Source organism: Nipponia nippon, unplaced genomic scaffold (assembly GCF_047370975.1).
Source record: "Nipponia nippon isolate SJK-2023a ecotype South Korea unplaced genomic scaffold, ASM4737097v1 scaffold_8, whole genome shotgun sequence".
Taxonomy (NCBI): Eukaryota; Metazoa; Chordata; class Aves; order Pelecaniformes; family Threskiornithidae; genus Nipponia; species Nipponia nippon.
The window spans coordinates 31,271,140-31,298,611 of record NW_028262402.1 but is presented as its reverse complement, the minus strand read 5'-3'; the positions used below and the strand labels follow the sequence as shown (position 1 = coordinate 31,298,611).

General features: G+C 39.9%; 1 protein-coding gene across 9 annotated transcripts in view; it reads right to left on the bottom strand.

The window, feature by feature from the left end:
* Positions 1-27,472, bottom strand: part of PTCH1 (patched 1) — a 70,713-nt gene that overhangs the window by 24,089 nt on the left and 19,152 nt on the right. For 8 of the 9 annotated variants that reach the window (XR_015700956.1, XM_087741639.1, XM_087741647.1 and 5 more), the window contains 13 exons: positions 21,407-21,596; positions 20,034-20,103; positions 19,836-19,927; positions 18,184-18,382; positions 17,430-17,551; positions 15,971-16,118; positions 15,017-15,148; positions 14,557-14,712; positions 13,831-13,929; positions 12,401-12,526; positions 5,345-5,463; positions 2,959-3,358; positions 2,149-2,458 (listed from right to left, as the gene is read on the bottom strand). Coding sequence is in view for 8 of the 9 variants with exons in the window: in XM_087741639.1 (XP_087597765.1) it covers positions 2,149-2,458; positions 2,959-3,358; positions 5,345-5,463; positions 12,401-12,526; positions 13,831-13,929; positions 14,557-14,712; positions 15,017-15,148; positions 15,971-16,118; positions 17,430-17,551; positions 18,184-18,382; positions 19,836-19,927; positions 20,034-20,103; positions 21,407-21,596 (2,163 nt within the window). In the remaining variant the exon portion in view is untranslated. The remainder of the gene's footprint in view (positions 1-2,148; positions 2,459-2,958; positions 3,359-5,344; positions 5,464-12,400; positions 12,527-13,830; positions 13,930-14,556; positions 14,713-15,016; positions 15,149-15,970; positions 16,119-17,429; positions 17,552-18,183; positions 18,383-19,835; positions 19,928-20,033; positions 20,104-21,406; positions 21,597-27,472) is intronic. The other variant, XM_087741640.1, reaches the window with a different exon arrangement.

Here is a 27,472-nt window from a genome sequence, read left to right as displayed (position 1 = left end):
GGACACAGACCTAAATGCTAATTAGTAATCATCATGATTAATTCTAAAGCTGTGGGTGATCAACAGGCCAAGCAACATGTCTTCTGTCACAGGGCCACCGCGTCCACTCGATCCACCGCAAGTCACTGCTGTCTGGGAGCGTCCCTGGGCACCCCAGTATCACATTTTAGCTCCATGAACCCCGTCAGTATATCTGGGGTACCAGGAATACTCACAGCTCCTCAAGTTGAAGAAAAGTGGAAGACAAGGAAGAATGACAGGCAGCCTGATGTGGGCTGGAAGGGGAAATGTAACCATGGGCAATAAGAAGAGAACAGGCACAATCCTAAGAGAGGAGCAGATCCGGAAAGGCCCTGTATGAGCATGGGCATACAGCACCGAGAAGCAGATGTGCGGGCCCTCGGCATTGGGCCAGGGCCACAAAAACAGTCCTTAACACAAGGAGGTGATTACAAAGAGGGCAGGGAGGCATCCAAAGTGGAAGAGGTTCGGTAAAGTACGTGGTGGGCCTGAGAAAGGGGGAATGGGCATGCGAGCACCCCTGGGAGCAACACCAAGCGGGCTAGCCTCCAGCATTTCACTCTGAGAAGGCAGCAAGGGAGCAGACCCAAGGGCACCTCTTCCCGACTTCACCGCTGGCAGACTACGCCGAGGTTCAGTGCTAACATGTGAAGATCCTGAACACGATCTCAGATTTCCGTCTCCCTCACAGGTTTGGGGGCGGGGGGGGGGAGGCGGAAGGGGGGACACCACACACGTTTTTTCCTACTGTTTTGGAACCACAACAAAAAATACCCACAAAAGAAATAAAACAAACAGCAGAGTTAAAAGAGAATTTGGAAAAGCATGTAGAAGGATGCTTGCTTAGGAATCTAGAAAGTATAGTAAGGTTCCAATCCAGCAAAACATCTAAGCTATGTTGATTTTTCTTCCTGCCAGTAATACCTTCCCTTACAGCTCAATATGCTTATGTGAGCAAAATATTTTAAGTAAAACTTCCAGTAAGTAGACTGTAATGCATGGATCCAATATATTTAAAAAACATTAAAAAAACAAAGCTAATAGCTGAAATACTGCTTTGCATGATTTATCAGTGCGTTAAACACACAGGAAACTTGATGATTTTGTTTAGATGCGTTGCTTAAATGTATCCGCTTTCCTAATATTGCCCGACGTATTTTCAGAAGGAATAGAATACCCCAAATACTGGCAGTTACGTATGTGTTCTCTAAGAATCATTGGCTGCACTGGTTGTCTGTAAACAGTTAAGGTTAAAATTTACAGGCTCACTAGGTCAGCACAATTTATTTTCCTGTTGGCAAAAGCTTCCTGGAGATTCTCCCAACAGAAAGACAGAGGTGGGACAGAAGTGCTCCCAGGCAGAATATGTTTGCTCACAGCAGAAAGATGTTAAATTTGCTGAGATGTAACAGTGCTATTTATTTTAAATAGAAAACAGTTATTTGTCTCAACATGTGTAATTATAATATCTTTAATAAGCCAACTTCAATATAATTATCATCATAGTACCTGAAAGGACGTGCCTTCTCTTGTCTTTCCCCGCCCCGTTACAATTCAGCACAGAAAAAGCAGCACCGCCACAGAAAGAGTGAGGATACTTGACTGGAAATCTAGAACGTATAGTAAGTTCCCAACCCAATAAAACACATAAGCCACACAGAGTTTTCTTCATGCCAGCAGTCCCAGCTGAAGCCAAGAGGATCACTCATGTGGTAAAAGTTAAGCCTGTGCCAAAATACAGCATTGGATGGGGACTTTTCATTTACTGTTCTCAAAACGCTCAGCAAACATTTATTTTCCCAAGACAGTGGGCCATATTTGGCCATTAATTATAAAGAACTCCTCATCAGCTGCTTAGAAATTAATGGCATGAGATGGCCTCTCATGGATATTATCTCTTAAAGCTTCAAAACTGTCTTACTGGGGAGTAAACTTAGCCACAAAGAATTTAAGTGACCTGTTGGAGAAACAGTGAGTCAACGTGCGAGTTCGGATCAGCACTTAGGTGTTCTCCCTCCTGCTCGTAGTCTTTAACCATGTGACTATGTTCAAACAGGGGAGCATTACTAGTGCGAACAGATGGTTACTACTGTAGAATTAAGAAAAGTTCATGCGACTCGCTCTTACCTTGCAGCCAGTCTCGAAAGTAGTGCAACCACATTTTGGGAAGCTGCCTGTCCTCTTCCAACAAAACGTATGTCACATTGCTGAAACTTCTGTGAAGTTCATAAAGTAAATGCTGGACATTTGGATAGTCTGCTTTCTGTGTCACGATATACATGTTGTAGAATGAAAAGTACTTGAACTGTGCGGCAATAAAGTCATATTCCCGTGTTTCCCGTGGTACAATATCTGTGAGATCTAGTCCATCTCTCACCCGGGTAGTTCCATAAAGGCTGAGCCCCAGTAAACCCAGAAAAAGAAAAATAACCACAATCTGCAACAGAAAATGGAAATGCATTTGATTTTAGGTTTCTGAAGAAACTACCAATTCATAATGGCACACTACAAAGCCAGGTTCAAAATTAACACCCATCAGTCTACTTTAAAACTTTTATTTCTTCTTTTTTTCTTTTTTCAAACACATACACACTAGAAGGCTGAGCTAATTTGTGCTTTATTGAAGGGGCTCTGCATCATGGATAAGAAATTTATATCATAATAAAGTTTAAAAGTGGCTTTAGTTTCACTATTCACAAGCTTATGTTACTGAAAACCCAAAACCCTCAATCATAACTTACATTTGAAAAGTATGTCTCTACAGCACTCACAAGATAAAACTTCTAAACTATGAAATTAGCTGTAAAATTATTAAGAATTGTTATTTCAAAGGAGTTCTATTTATTCCTTCAATTTAATAACACTGCCAGGTCAATTTTATTACTGGGCAAGGCAGAAATCTATTTTTGAAAAGCAGGTAAATAGTTCCCTGATTACCTTAGCTTTTGGTTTTAGGAGAAATGGCGCATAATGCTTTTCTGCAAAAGATGAGAGTGTCCACTTCGTACAGGGTGGCTCAAGGCAATGCATACTGGAGTCTGAGAACTGGGACAGCAAATCCCTCGTCGAGCTTGTGCTTTCTGGGCTCTGGCAGCTAAGATTATCTTGCGTCACTGTCACTGGCTGCACAGATATTTCTGAGCGAGGCTCTGCTGTGGTGTAGTACACCTGCGTATGAGGATCGTATTCTGTGCGCAACTGCACTGTAGACTGCATTGTAATCTGAGTTTCATGTGCAAAACTGTGACTGCTGTATGGGGGTGGAGGACTGTAGCAAGTATTGTCGTTTTCCGCGTATGCTTGAGGCTCAATCTGAATCACTCTAGTGACACACGGACTGTAAGAGAAGAGAAAAACATCTGTTTGTATTTAGATGGACCTTTATTTTAATCAGACTAGACAGGATAACCTGCTTCCATCTGAGACTGCTTCTAGTACTATTAGATGGTTTATATTAATTAAGTGTAACGCTTTGATGTGAATTTTATTCTGCACCTTTAGGAAACATTTCTCTGACATGCTTCAAAGTGTAGGCCTCTGATAACATGCACATTTCTTGAGCTCAGGGAAGAAGGAACCAGCATCTGTCTGAAGACACTGACATCTATCCACACCACTCCATTAATTACACACGCTAATCAGGTCAATACCCAGGTAGCTGCACACAGTCTGAATGTACAATATGTGTGTGGGTTTGTGCCCTTGCTAAGAATTAAGCTATTTAGATCAAAATATAAACACATGACATACCGAGTTCTTCTGTTTAGAGCTATTGAAGTCACCGTTAAATAATATTTGGGCCTTCTGGATAAGATCTCAGACTTTTGTGAGGCAGGCTGAAACCACTTGCCATACACTGACTGAATGTTTTAAAAATTAAGTAAACATATGCAAGGATTAATTCCCAGGAAGGATGGGCAACATGAAGAGACAAAATTACAGAAGTAATTGAAGCATTCCCTTTATTTTTGTCTACACAAGACCCTACAAGATTCCTAGTTTATAATAAAAAATTATCAGAAACAAACCTCCTTCTGTAAATGAGAAATGACAAATTGATGACAGAAAACAGTATCAGACATTTTTCACCAAGTGGACATATTGTACAAAAACAAGAGGGATTCAGAATGTTGCCTACCTAAACAAATCAAGCTCTCATTAACTGCATTTCTTCATATGTAAATGGGCCTGAATTCTGATACACGTTTGGTGCAATTTTAGATGAGGGAATAAGTGGAAGGTCTGACTGCCCTGTATTTCTGAGAATCAGGGCTCCAAAATTCAATCAGATTAGGCCATCCACTGAAACTCTGACTGAATCGGAAATAGAAAGTAGGAGTCCTGGCTTAGGATCAACTCCCTGTTCTAACCACTCCCTCAGAAACAAATTTAGGAAAGTGCTTTCTCTCTTTGACGTTAAAATTAAAATGTCAAACTATGTCCGCTCCTAGGGGGGTTAAAAAGGCTAAGATGACACAAGGTGGATTCTCCACATCCTGGTTGTGACAGTAAGAGTACATGTGTAGAAATGTAGCTGATCCTCTTCATCACAGACAAAAGCAAAAACTAAGGTAGAAAACATGCTTTATTTCTAAGTAGTGGCTCCGCTGATGACAGTTGTCTCTTCCTAGCCCTGCTCTACGCTCAGAGCTGGCTGTGTATGAGGTAGAAGTCTGTGTACACACTCTTTAGAATGGCAGTATTACCATTCTAAATTACTATTGCAGTGATAACAGAAACTTTATCAAGCATCATCCTGTAACGGTACTGATCATCCTGCATTCCTTATAGTCCTATGAAAAACTCAGCTAAGGGGAAGTAATTTTACAGTTTATACATTATGTTTATGTATTTAAGTTTAAATGCATAAAAAGCATAAAAATTAGCACATAGTGATTAACTTTAAGTAAGGCTTCTCAGTACCCTGAGTTAGGTACAGTCTTCCAAGATTACCCAATACCAGCACTGGGCACCTTGCAGTACCCTGTAACATTCTAAAAATACTTGAAGATATTCCTAAAGTGTGGATCTTATTATCTGCTTTCAAAAAGTTGTCCTCCAACAGTCAAAATGAACATATGTATGAATGAAGCGGGGCGGGGGGAAGGAGAGAGAGGGGGAGAGAGAGAGCGCTATTTTAAGTTTTCCCCTCAGTCAGGTAAAAACCAAGGTAGCAAACGTATGTCAGTCACTAGCAATGAAATCGTAACAAGAACATCCTGACCCTGCTGCAATGGAGAACTCCCACTCTTGACAAAGAATGGTAGCACTGATTGGTGACCACAAAAAGGACGCACCTCATGCATCAATCACACATTCTTACCTTGTAAAACAGCAGAATATATCCAGTCTCCTGTCTTCCCGACGATAAAGGTCCATGCTCAGGATAGCAGGAAAAATCAGCAGAACCATAGCAAAGTTGAATACCACCACAACTGCTGCCTAGAGATCAATCATAGGAGAAGTGACGTCGTTACTAAGCTTCGTGTAAGGCATCAGCTTTACAAAGCATAAAACTTCCTTTCAGTTCTCATCCATTCACCCATTTATCATGTCAACCTGTCAGACGCTTTCAAGGTTTTCCCTGAGGAAACTGGGAGATATACTTTTACATTCCCATTTCATTATGGTAGGCCTATTGCACTTAATTAATTTATTTTAATAATAAACTTCATATTATTTTAATACATCTGTGCCTGGAGATGTGGTGATGATTTTTAAATGGAAAACCAGCATCAACAAATCATACTTTTGAATGAGATTCTGCCATATGTAGAGTCTCACAGTAAAAAAACAGAAGGAAGCAAAAGCAGACCTGGAACTAGAACTGAAGTTCTCACATTTAAGGGATCGGAAGTAATTTAAGCATCACAGTAACAAGAAAACACATTATTAAATCAGAAATGTAATAAAGATTTAAATAAATTTTAATGAAACTGTTCTATTTAGTAAAATATTATGCACTTCAAGTACTTACTTAAAAGTCTACCCCAAAAGAGCAACATTTTGCGTTTATCAGGGATTATTTTTAAAGGAGAATCAAAATTAGTCCAACACCACATCATAAATCTACTTATTAATATGCTTGTGTTTAACAGAACTTGATTAATGAGCCAGTCTACTGAAAGGAGCCTTAAATTGGAACAAGAATACATCTTAAATTGGAACAAGAATACTTGGTTTAATTTGTAAAGCGAACATTACGTAATGAAAAAGAACAACCTCCCCGCCCACCCCCTTTCAAACCGTACTTCAAACCCTTTCCCACACAGAGATTCCCAGAGAATCTCCATAAACATATGTGGTGCAGCATCTATCATTATTATTAATAGCATTTATTTGTAATGCAGAATTCTTAGGAGCACTAGTCATCACAAAGGGAAAGGCTGGGCACAGATGGGACTGGAAGATTGTTATAGGAGTAGGAGAGACACTGGGAAAAATGGTTCAGACATCAACAGGTTAAAAAAACCCTTGAAATCCTTATATTATACCGATTAGATAAGCAGTAGCCATCTCAATAGCCCAGTTTCATGTTAAGGAAATCATATAAACTATCAAGTGCCTCCACCTGTAACTTACGGAAGTAATGACCACTTGGGTTAAAACAGTCACAAAAAAGAACAAAAGTTGGGCCACAAAAATCAAGTCGCTGACCTATAAACAGGCCCTCCTTTTTCCAAAATAAACAAATGCTTGCTTTTGATGTTGAAAAATCAGGCCTCAAAACGGGCAGCTCAAAACATGTGATATCCAAAATCCATGTTTTAAAAATTCTTGAGTTACATGTCACATAAAGAATATAAATTGCCTAAATAATGCAACTTTTATTTTTGTGTCCCTTTATCTGTGAAAATCAACATACTAACAAACACACTGAATGATTTTTAGGATTTTGAAGCTGTCAAAGTATACTAAAAAGACTAGATATTGGTTTTACTTTTCTAACAATGACAGAATCAACTAGTTATGTAAATATTTTCTAGTCATTTCAATCATAAATATCTTGTATACAAAAGTGTTTTTTATTGGTGTTTCTCTTTTGTTGTCTCCAGCCTGCTTGAAGTAAGATTTTGGTCCTGCTGGTTGTCTGTAGACATAACTACTAAAACAGGTTTACCTAGTACTTAAAGCCAAATTAGCATTTAGCCACCTTTTAGAGAAAAGATCCAATGACTATTACATGATTTATAAATATCCACACAGAAAGGTACGTAAGGTCATAGCCAAGACTTTAAAATGAAGTGATTTCCTTTTGATCCTCTCTAGAATTAACTGAAATCTGTCAGAAAAACAAACGGCTGCTGTTGCCATCAAGGTGTTTGTTGGACCTAGTTCATACAACTGCTTTCTTTATTGCTGCTAAACCAGAGAAGACTGAATCACCCATATAACATGAATAATTAATTGAGTCTAACCAAGATCTTCTATCAAGGATCAGCTAATATTTACTGAAATTCGTGAAAAACAGCTGAGGCACGACTCAATAATTCTTACTCCTCCCAGCATGGCTGAAAAACTAACATAAGTCCTCTCCATAAACTGAAAATGCTTCATGCGTTATCAATTCCCTTTGTAGACCCCAACATCCTTGAATCTCAAATGCCGCTAAACCTGAAAACTAGTACTTAAGTGTATGGTAGAGATGCCATTAAAGTTAGTTATATTCGCATTTGATTTTTTAAGAAGCATCAAAACTAATCCAACAACACATAGTAAATCTGCATATTAACATGGCATTTCTTTTTAGAACCAGATTTTCCATTGTGCCATCCTGGTGTTGAGGTACTAAGCCTGCAAATAAACTATTTTTAAACGATCCTCTCTGTTCTGATTTGTACTTAAATAGATTCCTAGAGCTTAACACCACACTTCCTATATAACGCACAGTCTCTCCCTCACCCACCTCCCTAGCATTTCAAGGATGTAACAGTCCTCAGTTTTCACAATTAAATACAGAAAATACTTGTCTTGTATCAATTCTAATTTGTTGTACCATCAAAAAACGCCCTGTGACTTGATAAAGGGAGGGAAGGAAGAACTGTTGAGTGGGGACTCCATCTCCAACCTGAGGCATCAGCCACCGCTTCCCCTCCCAACACCATTTAGACATCTGGTAGCTGGGAATGGGAATGTATGAGAAACGCGATCACGGCAATCCCTACAATCTCTAACAATTACATTGACTGGAAAAACACCAACAAAAAACTGTGGTAGCAGAGCTTCCAGAGTACAGGCAATCTGTTAACAGCACCCAAGCTGAGAGCACGCTTAGGATTTTTGGGGACAGGGCAGAGACGAATGCTCAAATGGGAGAGGAAAGGGCCTCAGACCTTTTCCTTGAGAAATCAACAAAGGTAAGATCAGTCCTAGAAGGGATAAAATGGGGCCTACTAAAGGGTGTAAAATGAAGGCATTCAGTGAAATGAGATCAGAGAGTAGTAAAAAAATTCCATTAATCAGAAAAAAATGTTGGTGACTTTCTGAGAAAAATGCTCCGCTTTTTGCATCTTTTCATAATGCACAGCCTAAAAATATTATTGCTGCTGCAACTGTTAACGTAGCCAGAAGAATGGCAGTCTGTGCTGGAGGCAGCAAGGGAGACGCGAGCCAGGCTGGTAGGCTGGGGCCCCACCGAAGGTATGTGCTGCTATGTGCCATTCCTGGCAGCCCACCCAAGGAGAACGGGTGTGCTGTATAGCCAGAGGTGATGAACAGACGAGGAGGTCTGTCAGGGAGACTTCCACCCTACTGCTGCCTATCTGCAACTCCCTCCTGACAGCGTACAGACTTGGGTCCCCCCCCTTGCCCCCCCTCTTCCCTTAGGCTTTAAATTTCCTTGTCAAATTCTCATGTCAGGAGCAGGGAAAAGGTAAATGATGTGGGTAAAAAAGGAGGGGACAAACCACTTCAGCAGAGTGAGATAACTGAATGCGCTTAAAAACGTATGTTCTTTCTCCCCACAAACGCACCACCGCCACCTGGTAATGCACTTCTACATTTAGGAAAACAACTTGTCATTCTTATGGTGAGGGAAGGAGTTCCTGCTAAGACTTAATGGGAAAAGTTCCCCCCCTGCTCATTAGTGAACCCACACCACTCCTCTGCTGTTAGGGGAGGAAGTTTCTGGTGTAAGCAAGAAGAGGAAGATGAATTTTTGTGAAGCTCTACCTCTTCTTTCCTGGGCAGAATTTATTCCGTAACGGTGTCTGAATAGTCTGTCTGAGGAGAGAATTCAGCCCAGTGGTAGTTACACTCTGCCTTCCCTTCCTTCATTTATACTCAAAACAAAGGGCTATGTTCAAGACATTCCTACTGCAAACTTCAAAACCTTTCAGTGGATTTCTCTGATAACCTCCCCTGCGTCACAATTTTAAGAAATGAAACACATCTGGAAACTCAGGATGTACTCCTTCGAAGTCCTGAGCACTCTTACAGGTGATTCTTGTGACTGACTATTTGAGACATGTTCAACTTCTCAAAGCCCTAAAACTGCTTAAATAAGGGGACAGCAAGATCAACAAATGAAAAAAATTAAAACAGTGAAAAAGCTAAAACAGTCCCTATCTGCATAATGGAATTAATTTTAAAAATCTCACTTTCAAAAGGACTGATGTCCATTTTATAAAACTTGGCAGGAGCTAACCCTAGCAAACTCCCAAGACGGCATCAGACCTGCAGTGTTTGAGTTCCATAAAGTAAATGAACAACTCGGAGGTATCAATGACCTGCTTTAGCTGGTGGAACAGAACAGAACTGGAGAAAGAAGAAAGCATTGATATGCAAAACGTGAGTTTCTAACGAAAAGTTGGGCTTGCAGACGCAGGAAACCACTTATTTTCCCTCAGCAGCTGGGTTATTTTACAGATACTGGGCCTCAAAAGTTATGGAAACTTTGACAATTATCTTGCAATGTCTTAAGGAAAGTGAATGAAGAGCAAAACAAGGTCAAGAGCAATCCTTTTTTTAAGCCCATCTGTTAAAAATTCACTATCTAGATAAGAAGAAGGCAGCATCTGTGAAAAGTAAATGCAGTATTTCATTGCTTTCTAAGTCTTGCTAGGAAGCTATCAAAGACAGCAAGGACTTCTTGTTTAAACAAGCCTGAGTAAGAGGGAGAGGGAGGAAGAAGACTGTAAATAAAGAAATCCATATATAAATACAGACCACCCACGAAAATCTGCCATGGTTATCTGATTCTGAGTGTTGTGATTAATGTATCACCTGATTTTGATTTTACCTGGTGAAGCCAGACAAAACAAGTAATAGATGTTACTTTCTAACAACAAAGGATGTTATTTTAGTGGTTCCTAACTTACATACATATCAGTTATATATATTGCTCTAGCACCAATAAATCCTCGTTACAGGTCTCCAGCTGCCCTTTTTTTGCACATTTTTCCATCTCTCATATACATATAAGGGGTTACTATGTGCAAGCAAAGACAAATTACAGATGCATGTGAGAAAAGATTGAGCAACTCAAACATTAATTTCTGGACACCCAAACATTCCTACACATAGATTCCATATTAATCACTGCCTTAAAAAGGACTTTGAGCGTGATGTTTTTATTCTGAATAATATCAACATGTTCATACATGAATATGTTGAAATCTCACTGGCAACTTTTTGTTTGTCATTTTGCTATGCAGACTACGTTTTCTGAACTTTCAGTGACTCAGTCTACAGCGTGGCAGCAGGCAAAAAGAAAAGACTTTAGGAAAGGTCTATTTAACTTATACTCAGATTGCAGTAACAATTACAGCTGTTGTCTCCATGTAGGTTCCAAAGGCAACCTGTCATGTCCTGATGTGAAGAGTGAGAGCAGAGAAAGGCTGAGCAAAATTTGATCAGATAAGAAAGAATTAATTTTCATGGCTCCCACTCAATAGCTTAGCAGTGCGATTAGGACAAAATGGCCCATCTCTGTTGAGTACTTCTTATGCATTTAGGCTGAAGTAACTTCTGTAAAGCACAGGTACTACAAAGCCTGACAAAACAAGACTTCTCTGATTCCTAGTGAAGATCTCCAGTATCCTGTTAGCTGCTTAAGGTACATGTTGAATGTTTGAAATTGGGCCACAGATTTAGGAGACATAAATAACATCTTCCAATAGAAGAAGTGTTACACTTCAAAAAATATTTCACACATTGACACTGGTCTTTGCCATAAAATAAAACAATTCACTGTCACATCACCTGCAAGAAGGGACATCTAGGTTTTGGCAAATCAGCAGAGCTAAATACTGCTAACCATTCAGGACGAAGGATCTAGTTTTAGTTGCCACAGACATCTGCTAAACAATGCAGAACACCAATGAGGCCTTCACCTTCTCTATTATTCACTACCAAATTGCCTATTGAGAAGGAAATGGCAAACAAATTATTAATACTTACTGGTAACGTAACTGCAATCGCAAACAGTTTACCATCTTACAGCTTAATGCAGGCATACTTAAATCTCTGAAAACAATAATAATTGCCACATGTATTAAGAAAAATTGCAGCCCTTGCTTCCTCTGGGTAGCCAACCAGGCTACAGCAGAAGAAAAATACTGAAAAAGTACAGTTTGCCTGTTCTGCACCAAGGTACCACAGTGCTATCAATTGCTTGTGTACTAAAGCAGTGTCAGGGGAGAAATTCCCAAAGCTTTCTTCAAAGAGCCCTTGCTTTTAGCAGAAAACCTTCTCCAGCATCTTTAATATTTCATATTCCTGAAGGTATACTATCACAAACAAATACAGGAAGACAAAGAGAGAAAGGGAGAGCGAGCGATACATGGTTCAGCACATAAAATTCACATTTTCTCTCAAAGCAGTTGGAATGTAAAATTCTTGAACTTTTCTTCAAGATTGCTAAAATTACATTGGGAACAAGGCAGTACAAACTGCTGCAGTAATAATATGGCAAATGCATATTCACTGCTGTCATTGCACTTTGGTTACAGTTTTTAAGAGCAGCAAATCGGACAAACGTGAATGACAGGATTAAAATCCTACTGAGGAATGTTACAGTACACACTACAGTACAGTCTACTCCTCTTGACTTAAGAATGCAAATCTTTCTGGAGACTTGTTTCTGCTTAGTTGCATACATCTTGGTTTTTGCACTCAACCCAGCTGTGATGGGGCAGGGTATTCTTTCACCTGCTAACAGGATGCGAGAGACTCCAGGCATGAAAAATGGGAGGAGCAGAATCACGGGCAGACCGCAGTTGTTATTACCCAGATCTACGGTAAACAGTGATCACATATTGGGTCAGTGAACTGCAGCAGCACTGAACGCAGACTTTAACACTACCACTAACAGGTATCATCACTGGCCTTCCATGATGGGACCATGCATAAGAGCTAACGAAATAGCATATAAACTTACTTGGAGTGAAAATGCTCGTAAAGCAGGAATAGGGATTAAGGCAGCCATAAAGAAAGCAGTAACATTGCTGATAGATGTAAGGGCTACACTTGCTCCTGTTCGCTTCAAACATTCACCTGTTCTGTCCTGCAAAACAAATGACGTATCTTAAAAGTCATGTGAATAAGGTGATGTCCTGCAAATGAAGGGGTCATCCTACAGATATAACACAGTAACAATGAAAAGTTATTACAATGAAATTCTGAATACAAGCGTGCATTTGAGAGTATGTGAGAATAAACAATATACTAAGTATACTGTTCAGGAGAAAAGCAGATGACAAAAAAAGTGCTCATGTTTTTTGTGGATAGAAACCATTATCAAAGCTGATTCTAGCTTCAGAACACAAAACTAAATGCGCACTGACATGATATCAAATACACCTGTAATTAAGTAGGGTGTATTTTCTACCAGTGGAGTCGCTTGGCGTTCTCACTTTTTCAGACAAAATAAGCATGTATTAACAGTGTAGAGGCATAACATGGCTACACATCTTGAAGAAGTATATAACAACCCAAAATCCAGGGACCACACACAAAAAACACAGAGAAATCAAGATAAACACATGACCCTTTCCCAACCCAACAGGCTATTTTGAAGCATATGGAGGTTATAGTAGAGTGAGGTTGTAGTGCCTGCATGCCAAACCAGCTGGAAAGAGCACATGGAAGATACAAAACAGAACAGGCAAATACACATTGCTTTTAAATGGTTTGTACTTTGGATATGAAACTTTGGACTGAGGGTAAGAAGGTCAATAAAAGGAAAGGATCATAAAAGTGATGACATCTTACATTTCATAACATTAATATGTTACGCTTTGAAATGTCATGGTCAATTATAAACATCAGAAAACAAAAACAGAGAAAAATATACAGAATAACTCAAATTTAAGGCCATAACAAGTAAGTAAAGGTAACAGTTGATACAAATAAAAAGAAACTTTTGTTTCCTAAGCTGTCCTCCTTCTCCTTTTCACCTTAACATTTTTGTGTTCTTCCATTGAAAGCATTCTATCATTCAACTGTCAGACTCATATTTGAATTTCTGCCTAAATTTACATCGACTTTCGCTGAAATTTTGGGCAGAATTTGGATTATGTAAATTAGTCTTTATGTGACAGCTACGAATTAAATTTTCAAGACAAAATAAATCTAAGGCACTACTAAAAAAAAAAAAAAAGAATGTGAACATTCCAAAACATTCTAGAATGACATGCATTGCCATCATTTCCTATTTTGACAGAAATAAGAATTTCCAGACCCTAGAAAAAGCTATTGAGGAAAAAAACGGGGTTTTTTAATAACTACTAATTAATTCTGGATACAGTTATCTTTTGCGATATGAAGCCTTTTGTTTTATCTTCCCCCAAATCCCCATTTTGTCATTACCTCGAATGGAATTCTCTTATTCTGCCCTGTTTCGCTAAATGCATGTGCCAGAAGGAAAACATCATCTACACCAACTCCAAGAGCAAGAAAAGGCAAAACCTTGGGGGAGAAACAAAACAAACAAAATCCAAGAAGGCTGTTTTATGATCTGCCATGCAGCTAGCCATTAAATGGCTAATTAAAGCAACTTTTACATTACACCATACACAAATCCAAGGATAAAATGAAAATCAAAAGGATGCGATACAGCTATTAACTTTTATTCTGGAATACTGCTGAGAAACTTGCAGTATACCATTTACAGGTACAAAATCTCACCAAAAGTAATTCAAGTTTAGGGTAGACAAAGAATATCTGATAATAATTCAAGGTATAGTCAAAATATTTTCAGAATTTGAACATCTTGATATATTCAGATGTAAAGACAAAACCTGCAGTTTCTTATGTACAACTGCATGCCTCCGCTTGTATTGGGACACAGAAAAATCAAATAACCCAGAATCTAGTAATTATACGAACTACAGGATACCTGCTTTTTTCTTTAGTATCATTTGGCAGCATGATCACTTAATTTCTCACAGCATAAGCTATGAGACAGGAGAAAGGAACAAGTAAAAATCTGGAGCCAAAATACTTTTGCAGCTTTTTTCCCCTCAAAGATTCAGTTGTGTTCATTTACTAATAGAGTACTTGTAATTTAACAGCAGACTTGTGTCTCCTAAATACCTGAGTTGTGGCAGCATTAAAGGAAATTCCAATCAATGAGCACAGGCCCAATCCTGCAGCCACTGAGAGTGCAACCAACAAGACTCCTGCCAGCCCCACGGCACCCTGAGACTTGGCACAGTCCCACCGCAGCATTGTTAAACAGGCGTAGGCAAGCTAAAGCAAGGGGGAGGGAGGAGAAGGAGTTGGGGGGAAAAAGGCAACATATTAGAATGGATCCTTCTCTAACAGCTCTCTCTCCCCACCCAAAATACACATCCTTACAAACATTTTACACAGAATAGACACATCACAAATGTTACACAGAGGAACAGGTGACAAGCCTGAGGAAAAGTTTACAAACTGTAGTTTTTATCATAGGTATGCCTAAAATGTTCTGGACTACTGACTGGTAACAATAAAGCAAATATTTAAGCCCTGCTCTACTACCAGAGAAAAATAAATAATTTTATTTTATTACCATTAGTAAGTAGCCACTAGCTACTCTGATAACACTGACATCAGAAAATGACTTTAGGATGTCATCCAGGGTGGTCGTAGTAAAGGAAAGCACCTTCTGAGTAGAGTTTTGTGCAACACTTTGATGAACAACCTATGAAAAGAAAAATAAAACGTGGTGTGACTAAAGAAAAAAAATCATTACCGTCTTCTACAGCACACATCTGAAATCAACTACTTTTGCCTTAATGTTCCTGCGAAAGCCCACACCCTACACGGAGATTATGCTGATGCTACACAAATGTGTTTGGTAATTATTTCTTGCAAGCTACTGATTATCAGACAAGAATTTGCATCCTTCAGGAAACGCTACTGCAGTCCCAGCCCATTCCAAACATTTAACTTGAATCCTCTCCCCGTAACTCCACCATGGATTTACCGCAGTACGAGTTTTGCGTTCAACCCAAGGCCAGCGATCTCTTTGGGGTGCTCCTCTTTCCCCCCTGCCTGGCCATTCGCAGAGGTCAGAAGCAGCGCAGCAGAGGTCAGAGCCTGGGACACAGAGGCCAGGCACTGTCACACAGCCTCCCCACCCGGGATGCCGCTGGAAGAGCAGCCCATGGCTGGCTAATGTTTTCCAGACACCTTTAGAATAACCACGCCAACCAAAAGCTTATAAAATCCGGCTAGCTTTTTGGTTCCTTCTCAGCGCCAGCAAAGCAAAAATGTCCCAGACAGGAAAAAGCAAAACCTTCATGGCTTCTCATATGTGAATAACCAAGCAGCTTCTTAGTTGGAAAAAAAACCAACCAAACAAACAAAAAACAAATGAAAAAACAGCTTAAAAACTGGGAGGCAATGAGTCAGTTCTGGTTTAAGCATCTTCCTTGAAGAAATACTGTAAAAAGCCATGACAAAAGGCAGTGGATCTCAGCAGGACTTTATAGTAGGATATCTAGGTTATTTTCAGTATTACCTCAACATACATCCTCTGCCAGGCTTCCAGAATTGCTGCTGCCTTATCCTCGTTCCAGTTGATATGCGAAACATATTCATATCCCTTGAAGTGCTCATACATTTGCTTAGGAGTCATTAACTGAAACATGGTTTGCAAAGCCTGGGCACTGTGACATGGAGAGAAGGGAGAGGAGGAAGAAGCATAAAATGAGCATTTTTAGGAAATTATTTTCATGGCATCAAGTCCCAAATGAGACACTAACAGGAGCTTGCATGAGTTCTTGATTTTATAGGGCACATCTTCATATTAAAATTGAACAGAGCAGAATTATTCTACTGTGTATCTGGTGCAGCTGTACGGGCCTACACAGCATTGAGCCTAAATCTGGTTTCACTGAAGTTAATGAGAGTTTTGCCATTATTTTCAATAGGATCAGTTTCAGGAGCAAAGAATGTAACCCTACAAATCAGTTATAAAGATCATGATTGATAGACAGATTACTTTAAGGATGCCACAGGAACAGCTATTTCTGCGAGATCTTGTAAATGCTCTTGGCAATTTGTCATTTGAAGACCTTGGACTTTTTCATCCCTTGGAGAGAAATGCCAGATTAAACTCCTGGTGCCTGACAAGCTGCGAGGAGTACACAATGGCAGTAACTATTCATCCTGAATTTCCACAGTATGCAACTGCATCCAACAATTTTAGAAGCTTAAGGAACTGTTCTATTTTTCACTAAAAATATGTTCTTTAGCTACTTGTTAAAAGACTTATCAACGTCTAGTGTGAGTGTAAAAAAGGACAAAATTCATATTAGAAGTTCTAGTAAAAGTTCTCTGTATTAAATATGAAAGAATTATGCGTCATTTGGTTTAGTATGGCCTATGTTTTTCAGAACAGTTCTATTTCCCAGGTTTTTCCCCCATTTAAGTGCAGTGTTCTATGACTTCTTCAAGAAGTCTGAAACAAAGGTGTTTGTTTTATCACTCAAACCTCTATTCATGGTGTGGGGACATAAAAATAGACTTTTCTCTATATTGATTCTGAACAACAAGTTCAGTGGAGATTTTGGAATTCTGACGGAAGTCAAATGAGTGAGCATATTATCAAAATTATTTTTTTCCCCTTTTGCCTTTGATCGTATTTCAAAACATGATCAAAGGTGTTCAGTGCTTTAAACACTTTCAATGCTTTATACATACATTCTAAACAACAAAGTTGCCAGGAAAAAAGCTTTCTTTCTGAGCAAGGTATACTATCATTCTGAGGTCAGAAGCAGGAAGCAATGACGCCTCCTTAAATTTAAACAACTGTCTAATCACTCTTTTAAATTCTTTTCTCTTGAGGCATGTCCTCCTAAACTGGGATTCACAATACACATGAAGGGCAGTAGATTTTGCATGATCCTCCCCCTGTGTCCCAAAACCCGAACTCTAACAAAGAAAAACTTTGACATTTTCTTTAAGTATTTGTTTACCTGACAAGTTTACCAGAACTGTTCTTGACTGTACCACCTATAATCAACTCCTCCTGCCAATGCATGTATTTTCTTGACAGTCCATAGCATCCACCACTCAAAACAAGGGCTATATCAAGAGGCTGGAAAAAGTTATAGAGAAGCAATTAATCAGTTTCATAACTTCAGACAAACTCATACCCTAATTCAACACTCAGTGTACTTAGAATAACAGACATTAAAGACAATCTAGGAGGTCTTCAACAAATCAAGTTGAACAAATCAGCTGGATATGTGTTGACCAGACGGCAATTTCTCCAAAGCCTGATATGATTGATAAAGGGATATATAAAATTGGAGCCCGTGACTTCAAATTCTTCACAAAAATCAACAAAACTGGCCCTACCTGAAGGAAAGCTTTGCTGTGTGGTGTGAGTGTATAGTGGCAGCTGTATTCCAGCAGCGGCTATGTCTGTCTGAGGCATCAGGTTTGCTGAAATACCACATCACCGCACTGCCACACCCAGCCAGTAACTGACAACTGTACTCTCACTCTAAATATGAGGAATTAAGTACTGCATCACAGAATGAGGGGAAGATCGTGACTGTGGGCTAACAGCATACAGCATATAACAGGAACAGAAAAACAACATCACTCAAGAATATGAACTATATATTGCTTGGAAGAAAACGGTACCTTCTTCTCTCCTCTCTGACCTCCCCCCCTGACCCCAGCCTCCCTTGAAAAGATATGCACAAGGACAAGCAAACTTACTTTGGTGGAATTTTTATTGGGAGCTGTGATTGGGCAATCGGGATCAGCAGGATTCAGGCAGGGTCGATCCATATAACCATGACCAACCTCCGCTTTATTCAGCATTTCTTCCCAGCTCTCCACTTGGTAGTTTATTTTCTTTAACTCTTCCAAGAATTCTAAGGGGTCAAAGTTGATCCACTGCAAAGGAGGCTTTCCTCTGCAAGAGAAACCAGGAGAAAATGACACACACAAAAAAGACAAAAGAAGTACTGAAACAAACATACTTGTAAAATTCATATTTGCACAAATAATTGAGTTAGTTTCTGTTACAAGTTAAAACCTGGTAAGGTTGTTTCATAAAATGTAAGGCATGTTTTAATTACATTTGTTTATGTACTTTTCTTGCAGCCCAGTTGTAATTTTAACAAAAATACTCAGTTCTTACAAAGTTATTGTATAAAATGGAATATTCACAGGTTAAAAACACTTCCATTTACAAGCAAAGCAAAACAAATCATCAAGCACCTAAATAACAAAAAAGCAGCCAACTGCTGCTTCAAAGAAGTAGGGGGGGAGGGGAGAGGGAGAGAAGAGAGGGGGTTGAGGAAAGAAAGCCTTTCTCATAGTATCAGATTACTTCTTGCTAGTCTAATAATCATCTTGCAAATGTAATCAATCGATACAGCTGATCCTTAGTTATCTATAACAATACTGTGCTCCTTCAAATGCCCTGGCAGCTTGACTATCAACCATCAAGCTTTCCTGCTACCATGGCTGTCACCACTATCACTGTCACATCTCCCACCCCCCACTTCTGAATTTGTGATGTTGCCAGACTAGAAAGGCTTTTGGCTGCCTTATTCTGTGGTTCAAACCACACTGTATCTGCTTAACCAGGCTTAAGTCATTATTCCGAATCTCCCAACCAGAAAACACAAACCCCCTTATTTCCCCATCTAAAACTGTACACTAAAGGTTAGGAGATGGCCATTGCAAATTGCTTTTACAGAGACATGCAAACCAGGACAGAAACAATAACTCAAATGCTAACTCTTGCATAATTAACAGAAAATGCCTGCACAGATTAACAATTAACTCTTTAAAGGATTCAGGGCATATAATATCACACTTGTAAACTGTGAGAAACCACCCATAAAAGATACTATATGGTTTCTTTAATGATCGCATAAGCAAAGGATTTGTTCTTTATTGCTTAGGAAGACTTAAAATTTAACTCAAGACATTTCTTAGGAGTAAAGTTCCCAGCCAGTCAGTGTTTTTGTATTTTATGGGGGAAAAAAAAAACAAAACAAACAAAATGAAAAATACCAGAAACAAGTTTATTTCAGGAAGAAAAAAGAAAGGCATAAAATTGTTAAAGCTTGAATTCAGAACTTACATTTTATTTTTGCATGCTGGGAAAAATGCATGCTAGGAAAAATAACATAGGATTTAAATCGATGCCTACAAATCACCTCTTAGAAACAAGAAAATCTTTGTTCAATAAAAAAAAAAATCCATGCATATTTTCTGTAGAGACACTGCACTGTATCTTTTATTTTTCTGTTAAACCAGAATCTGAATAAACAATGGGAATGCAACTGAAAAATCATACACAGTTATACAATTAAGATCAGTCAGACCAGAAAGTTATAAAAAAACATGCTTACAATAGATAGGCAGTTCCTGACTGTAGCTTTGCTCCCTCCCAGAAGCAGTCCAAAGGAGTGATAATTAAGCAAGGATAAAGATATTCTATGATCTGTCAAAACCAGAAAGGGGAAAAACACAATAGAATATAATCAAAGCAGCACAAGCTGAATCATGACAATACACAAATCTTGTAACTAAATGGCTGCCTCACATACCTGGTCCATGTAGCCTGCTTCTGTGATGAGTTCTCCTGATTTATAACACAAATGTTCCAATTTCCACTGTCTGTAAGAAATATAAAGAACATTTTTTTTCTTGCACAATTATTGAAAAGTTATATTTAAAATGTAACAGACATTTAGAATTGCAACTTATATACACATATTGGCCTCAAGCAGCAAATCACTGAGAAAGGCAAATATTATTCAGTGTAGATATACTACACCTCACAAAAAAAGCAAAGGCCTTTCTTTTTGTAGTTACAGACTAGACATTTGTTTCAGTTACTTTCACATTCTCTGTAAAACTCATTAAAGATAATGGAGCTGCTTTTGGATTAACAGGCTAGTCAACACATGTTAAAGGGACAGAAATCCATCTTTGCATAAATGAGACCACCTGTGACTTAAGATATGACTCAGTGACACAAGCGAGAGAGAAGCCAGCTCCAGCTCAGAGGGCTACAATATTCCCAGATGACCCACACATGCAGGAGAAAAGAAACCATTAGGATTTCTGCCTTCCTTTTTCAGCTATGTTACAACTTCCACTGCCATGACTTCTAAGGCCTTAGACAAGGCAGGAGCTGGGTAGAAGATAATTGGAGCCTCGGCATTAGTTCACTGAGGCATCAGTTGGATGTGCTGAAAAGATGTGCTGAAAGACAGGGGGCTTCATGCCTTGCAGGCAGCACCCCTAGGCACTTCGTCATGTGAGTAGTAACCCTGGAGGAACCACTTTTTAGGGAGATATCTCACTAGCCCAAAGCTGGTACCTTCCTAAGGTGCACCTTTATTATTTTTTTGTTGGACAACACACAACTCCCAACCTTTGGTAGGTGCACGCAGACACTCTGAGGGCCAACTCTATTATGTCTATGTTACTAAACAGCTATTATTCCATCCACTGCCATTTCTCACACGTCTGTATTTCCCTTTATATCCAACTACTGGAAGGATAGTAACCTGTGCCACTGTTCACAGTCATTATGTACCTCATGATGGTGTCAGCAAGTGAATTCAACTCTAATATGGAAGGATTTTCAATGTTAGGGATCCCATCCATAAAGTCTTGTGTTTAAGAGCACAGACATCACTCCTTTACCAAGACAAATGCTGGATGCTGTAGCACTGCTCATAGGGGTACACTCTCAGAATCTCTTCCAACCCCATCTTATTTGTTAAAAGCCAACTTGTCACTGGTATCATGCCACAACGTCAAGTATCAGCAACCAGCAACGTTCAAATCAAAACATAGCCCTAAGGGAAAGGCTCTGAAGTGCTAACCATTTAAAAATATACAGAGGGAAGCACTTCCCCACTTTTTAGCTGTTACAGATGATCTACAAAACATTTGCTTTTCCCCTTACCTGTTGTACATATAGACGTGTACTCTGCTGGCCTGAAGCGCAGAGTCAAGGTGCTGCCGGAGTGCTTCTGTTGTTAGTACATTAGCACCATCTTCCTGTGGAGTCTGGATCATGAGCTGGGGGTTAAACATGGCCTCTTCTCCAATCTTCTGCCGTGTGTAATTTAACTCCCGACTCACTCGTCCACCAACTGATGGATAAATATCAACAGCTTTGTATCAGCCAGTAACTGCTTATTCTGGATTCACTTGATGAGCACTCTCCAGTCAGAAAAACTTGACCACATGCATGGACTATTCTGTCTCAAACTGATCACAGTGTAACTCTAATAACAACTTCATTTTAGTAACACTGGAACAAAAACCATATTCCTCATTAAAATACCATTGCCTCTACTGCACTAAAACATTGATGCGTCAACTGGAGCCTCAAACAGTTTTTTGGACATTATAACCAATATCCCATATGTAAAAATTAAAAAAGAAAGAAAAAAAAACACCTTTTCCTTGCAGACCAGACCAAATACTATGTTACAATTTCTTACACTTGTATAAACAGTCTGCTCCAATAGCACATTTCAAGATAAATGGCTTTAATTTACACTCTTCTCCTAAATAATTTGGCAAGGCAGAAGGAGAATGTTTCTCTTCAGTTAAAAAAAGGAGGGAGGGAAAGAGTAAGTGAGCATGAGTACTTCTTTCAGCCTTAAATAAAAAAAGAAAAACTACCAAGTTCACATAAAAAGATGCGGTTTTGAGTGTAGCAGAAGGGACTGCCTACAGCTAATTTACCGCAGTGGTCCAGTACCTGCATAACACACTGTGAGGCAGGAGATCATTCATGTGCAACATCTGTTTTTAAACCCAAATGAGCTGAACAGTGTGCTCCATATTAAAACATGGTGAAAAAAAATAAGAAGAAAAAGGCAGAGGGAGACTGCAAAGTCAACAGGCTCTAGAGGGAGCCATCTTCAATTTGTCTTGCCAGAAAATATTACGTAAGAATGGAAAATTATCTTCCCTCTTACAAAAAAGCATTCAGCTAGAGTTCATATACTTTATATAACCTCCCCTGTAGTCTCTCTAGCAAACGCATGTGGGAGGCGGGAGTCAATTAATTCAGCCCATTAGCTGAATCAATACCACATCCAGATGAGGAGGACAAGAATACCACCAACATGTTGCTTCCATCCCTTACAATTTATTACCTTCATTGCTCTGCTAAGTCCAAGCTACAGACCTGGTCTAATTTGTTACCTTTTTTTCAGTCCTAGTCAGCTTGGCACTGGTGATCTGAATTACTGCCAAAGTTTAGTTCTGCAACAGTGTGAACAGAAATTAGGCAGGTACATCTATCTCCTCCTAGGCCGTGTAACAGCAGACTGATCTGTAACCAGTTGGCAGTGTGGGACATGACATTCCCAAGCCTGAACAGGGACATACTTTTTCAATCACTTGGGCCCCTAACCCACCCGTAACCCTCCTGGGGCTAAAAGGACCACCAGGCAGGAAGCTGAGCCCCTGCATGGATAAAGCAGTCAGAATGAGACCCCCAACAATTAAACCATACAGTCATTCTGGCACGAAGCATTGCTTGATTTCTAGTTCAAGAATTCTTTGAAGCAATAAGTGCTTCCACAACACACTCCATTTTTTCAGCCTGTCACATGTGACATTACCTCCTTCACATCAAGTAACAGTGATCAGCTCACAGCATGAAAAAAATAAAAATCAAAGTACATCTTCATTACCTGGAGTTCCTTTATAACTTCCTAACATCCCTCTTACTACACTGAGAGAACACACAATCATTGAGACTGCATATGCATGGTTACAAAAAGCTATCGTTAATTTTTATCAAGAATTAAACCCTAAAAATACTTTCACTCATCAGGCTCATGTTCATGCTCCCTGCCGTCTTTCTCCACCAACCAGTAGTCTATGACACGCTAATAAATTTTGCTTCATCTTACAGGAATATGGGGTGGGGGTAAGAGAGCAGAGTTATGCTGATCTGTATGTCTTGGAACCAGAGCTTTCTTTTGCAGTCCTGTACACTGCAAGTGCTTCCAGAGACAAAATGTCTCTCTCCCTCTTTTGTGTCTCAATGCCAGCCAAGACAATAAAGCCCCAATTTTATGAGGACTGTGGAGTCTACCATAAACTTCTACTCCCGGTACTATATTCTCTCCCATTCCACCCATGCTTTCCTTTTGAACTTAACCAGGACTTGAACCAACAAATCATACTTCACGCAAGACAAAGGGTGGCATTCCTGTCTCTGCTGAAAGTGACCAACTGTTTACTATCAACAGAAATGATTGCTTCCTAATCAAGGTCCTGTCAAACCACATTAGCTTCACTGAACAAGGCAGATTTAGCTAATCAAAATTGCATCACGCAAGTCAGTCATCAGAACAGAAGCTGTTTTTTTCCCCTGTTAACACTCAAAACAGGAATAGCAAAACCACCCAAGAAGGCGGGTGCACGTTCCAGAACCCAGCAACAGATCTGCTCCACGTTCTTCTTAAGACATTACACCATTTAATTATTTCTTTGATGGATCTGTTATGTACAGTTCTTCAGCCAAATAGAGTAAAGGTAACTACACAGGCACATGTAGATACTTTATACAACGTAACACTTAGGTACAAAGAAATTATACATGTAGATTGCAGCGGAAAATTCTGATTGCCAAAGTCGTGTTATGTGAAAACATATGGACAGACCAGAAGCAAATGGATACATTGGTGGCCTTTCAACATATCGGAAGTAATAACGAGCAAAAGGGAAGGCAAAAAAAAAACTTTAAAAGTTTCTACCAGTTATGTTTTCATTTATTTTAATTGAAAGTTTGCAAAGATCACTGGAGGCTGCCATACCCGGAGATCTTAAGCTTCCACAATCAGCACAATCAGCTGAATATGAACTTTTTAAAATCAAGCACTCTTATTGCCTTTTTTTTTTTTTTCCCCAGACTATCCACCACTGGTGCAAAAACCTAGGAAAGAAACCACTAAAAATGCCAATGAAATGTACCTGAAGCCTCTGGCCTCATTTTGCTGAGGATACGAAACACTATGCTCAACACTTGCACACTCTGCAGAAAGTCATTCCTTAGGCTTGTAAGAAAAAAAAAAATACACGCATTATAGTCACCATAGGATTTCCACACTATAGGACAAATGATGTAATGGAAAATATGACCAACGAACAAAATGCTGGTGGTTTGTGGTTTTGCTTTATGGACTCTGTTTTCTCACATTTGGTGACAACAACATTTTACACTCAAAAAGCTACTGACTTAAATTGTCTATATGGCACACAGTACCAACGCTTCCCATTTTATTCCATATCAAAGACAGACAGAACTATTTCACTTTATTATTCTGGTGACAAAATCCACACATCGCTCTCTTTTTTTGATCTATCAAAAGTCACTTGATGGTATTCAAGTCCTTTATTAAATGATTCGTTATGATCTAGTGCCTAGATGGCTGAGCTGGTGGCACAAATTCCCACAAGCCAAAATGCTTATTTAAATAACAGGTCGGTACATGGTCTCACGGCCAGTGGTAACACAATGCAGCAGTTTGTACACTATCCTTCCAGCTGTGTCATCAGATTCTGGGTGTCTGCCTACTAGAAAGGAGATACTATGCCATCTGCACAATTTAACTAACAAATTTAAAAAAAAAGGGGAAAAAAAAAATCACAACAAAATAATACCACCAGTGTCCTGGCACTATTCCTCACTTAATATATCAGTTTCTAATTCTCAAGAATGTGTTTGAAGACCAGTGTTCAACATGCGGCAGTTGCACTGCCAGCATCTTTGTTGCTGAGTAGTAGTTCTTGTTAAAAACTTTTTTTCCAGAGTAGAGGAAAGGATCTCCCCCTTCTCTCCCCGCCTCCCCGATATCCACAGGCTTCCCTCTTAGCTCTTTGCCAGAACACGGGACATCTGCCTTGGGCAAGTCAGCATCCTGCACCATGAAACACACGGCTGCTCCTCGTGAACTTCCCCGCCGACTTGAAGGGAAGCTGGTCAAGGTACTAAATTCTTTGCCCTTCAGAAGGGGCTGAAGAGAGCAGTAATTGTCAGTACGGACGCTGGCTTGCTAGGAACTATGTAAGGACCACCGTGCCTCCCTCCCCCAAGAGCAATGAACAGCTGTCAGGTGGTAACAAGTTTTAGTCATCCTTAACTTGAGGCAGGCCTGAACCCATGACCTGTAGGTGAAAGGCTCTAGATGCCATTACCGAGCACTGAGGTCACAGTCCCAGTGTTTCAGTCATCACACATTAAAATGCTTCGGCACATCTTAAGTGAGAAGCACCCAGAAAAACAAAACTGCTTGCCTCTAGTGTGCATACTACATACTGCTATACATACAACACTGATGCACCCTCCAATGACATAACCGTGAAACCGTGTTTGTTTTCATTGGCACAATTTCTGACAAATTTCCTTCCAGTGACTTACTAACAATTTCGAAGTTACTGGGTCATTCATCTCATGTGCTCATTTCCACTGCGAATGTCACTGTCTTACCTACACCTTTCTCACAATTAGCATCCAAAATGTACGTGGCATTACATTAACATGCTTATAAAGAACTCTGGAATCCAGCACCAGGACTGCAGTCCCTTCCACAATGAGCAGTCTCAGGAGTAAGTTTGACTTCTGCTACACTAAGAGACCGATCCTAAGTCAAGCCACGAGTGATAGCCAGAAATCACTGCTTGTTAATTTACTGTCCAGTTGCTCAAAAGGCATTAAATATTTCTTTTTCAGAATATCTTACAATGTTCCACTTCAGGTTACTGGAATTGCATCATATAGCCTGAGGTTTTGTTATTTTTTTCAGACATGAACGCTACCTCTATTAACCTTTCAATAGTTACCTTGTGCACAACTGTGCAACAAGTAGCTTAGTAGAGAGCAAGCTCTCTCTAGAAAAGAACGTTCCTGAAAGCCAAACACTTGGGATAAAAATGTTTGCCTAGCAATGTGGAGGACAGACTTTGAGAAACCAAAGCCAAGATTTCAAGAAATACCGACTGGTTTTGGAGCCAAAGTTCTTCTGTGACAAGCCTGAGGTGTGTGAACGGAGCAAAACGTTCTGGAGAATCTCCCCTCTGAAGGATACGGGCCTTAACGTGTTTCCACCTGAGCACTTGTGGGTGCGCAGACACCCTTCTGCTTTGTTCGAGCATTACCTTTTTCATTTTTCCAGGACTGCAAATGTGGAGCATTAGAGCAATCCAGCCCAACCTTTTGACAGTGACAACTCAAAGCAATAAAAACGTACCTCTAGTAGTTGTGGACACCTCACACAAACGATGCGTTCATTTCATCCCTCCAAAAGATGCTGACGCTTTTTGATAAATCAGACGTGTAGATTAGTACTCCTTACAATGCTTACATTACGGCCTGAGCAATAACCAATGCAGGCAACCTCTGCAATTTGCAATACCTGTCATCACCACATCAGGAACCAAAGAGAAATAGAAAATAAAAACCCTTCATGACTCAGTAACCATATCAAAACAAAGACTGAGAATAGTACCCCAATGTGTTCACCTGAAACTCAACCTTTACCAACCAACCCAAAAAGCAGCAGTGTGCAGAGAAAGACAAGAACAGCGCAGACTGGCAAGGAGACCAGACAGCCCCCCGCTACGGGACGCGCTCCACCCTGGGCGAGCGCCAGTGCTGGGGAAAGCTGCAGGCGCCTTCCCTTCTCTCCCTCCAGCACCCTCTCCCTGCCGGGATGGGAACCAGGAAGGGTCTTTGTCTTCGTACCTCTCTCCTTGGCACCCTACACAGCCTATCTCCCTCAACTTTGACTGCTGTTAAGGGCTTCCTTCTGCTCCACCTCCTCACGCAGTCTCTCCTTCTGCTGTTCCCCTGTGCATTTCTATTACACACGTACACAGGCAGTACTCAAAAACTACGAAATGAAACTAGTTTCAGTCCATTACGATGGTACGCAGCTAAGCCCGCCAGCCACAGCTTTGCCTCCCCGTCCTAATCGCACACTGACATCAGAAGTGTTCACGC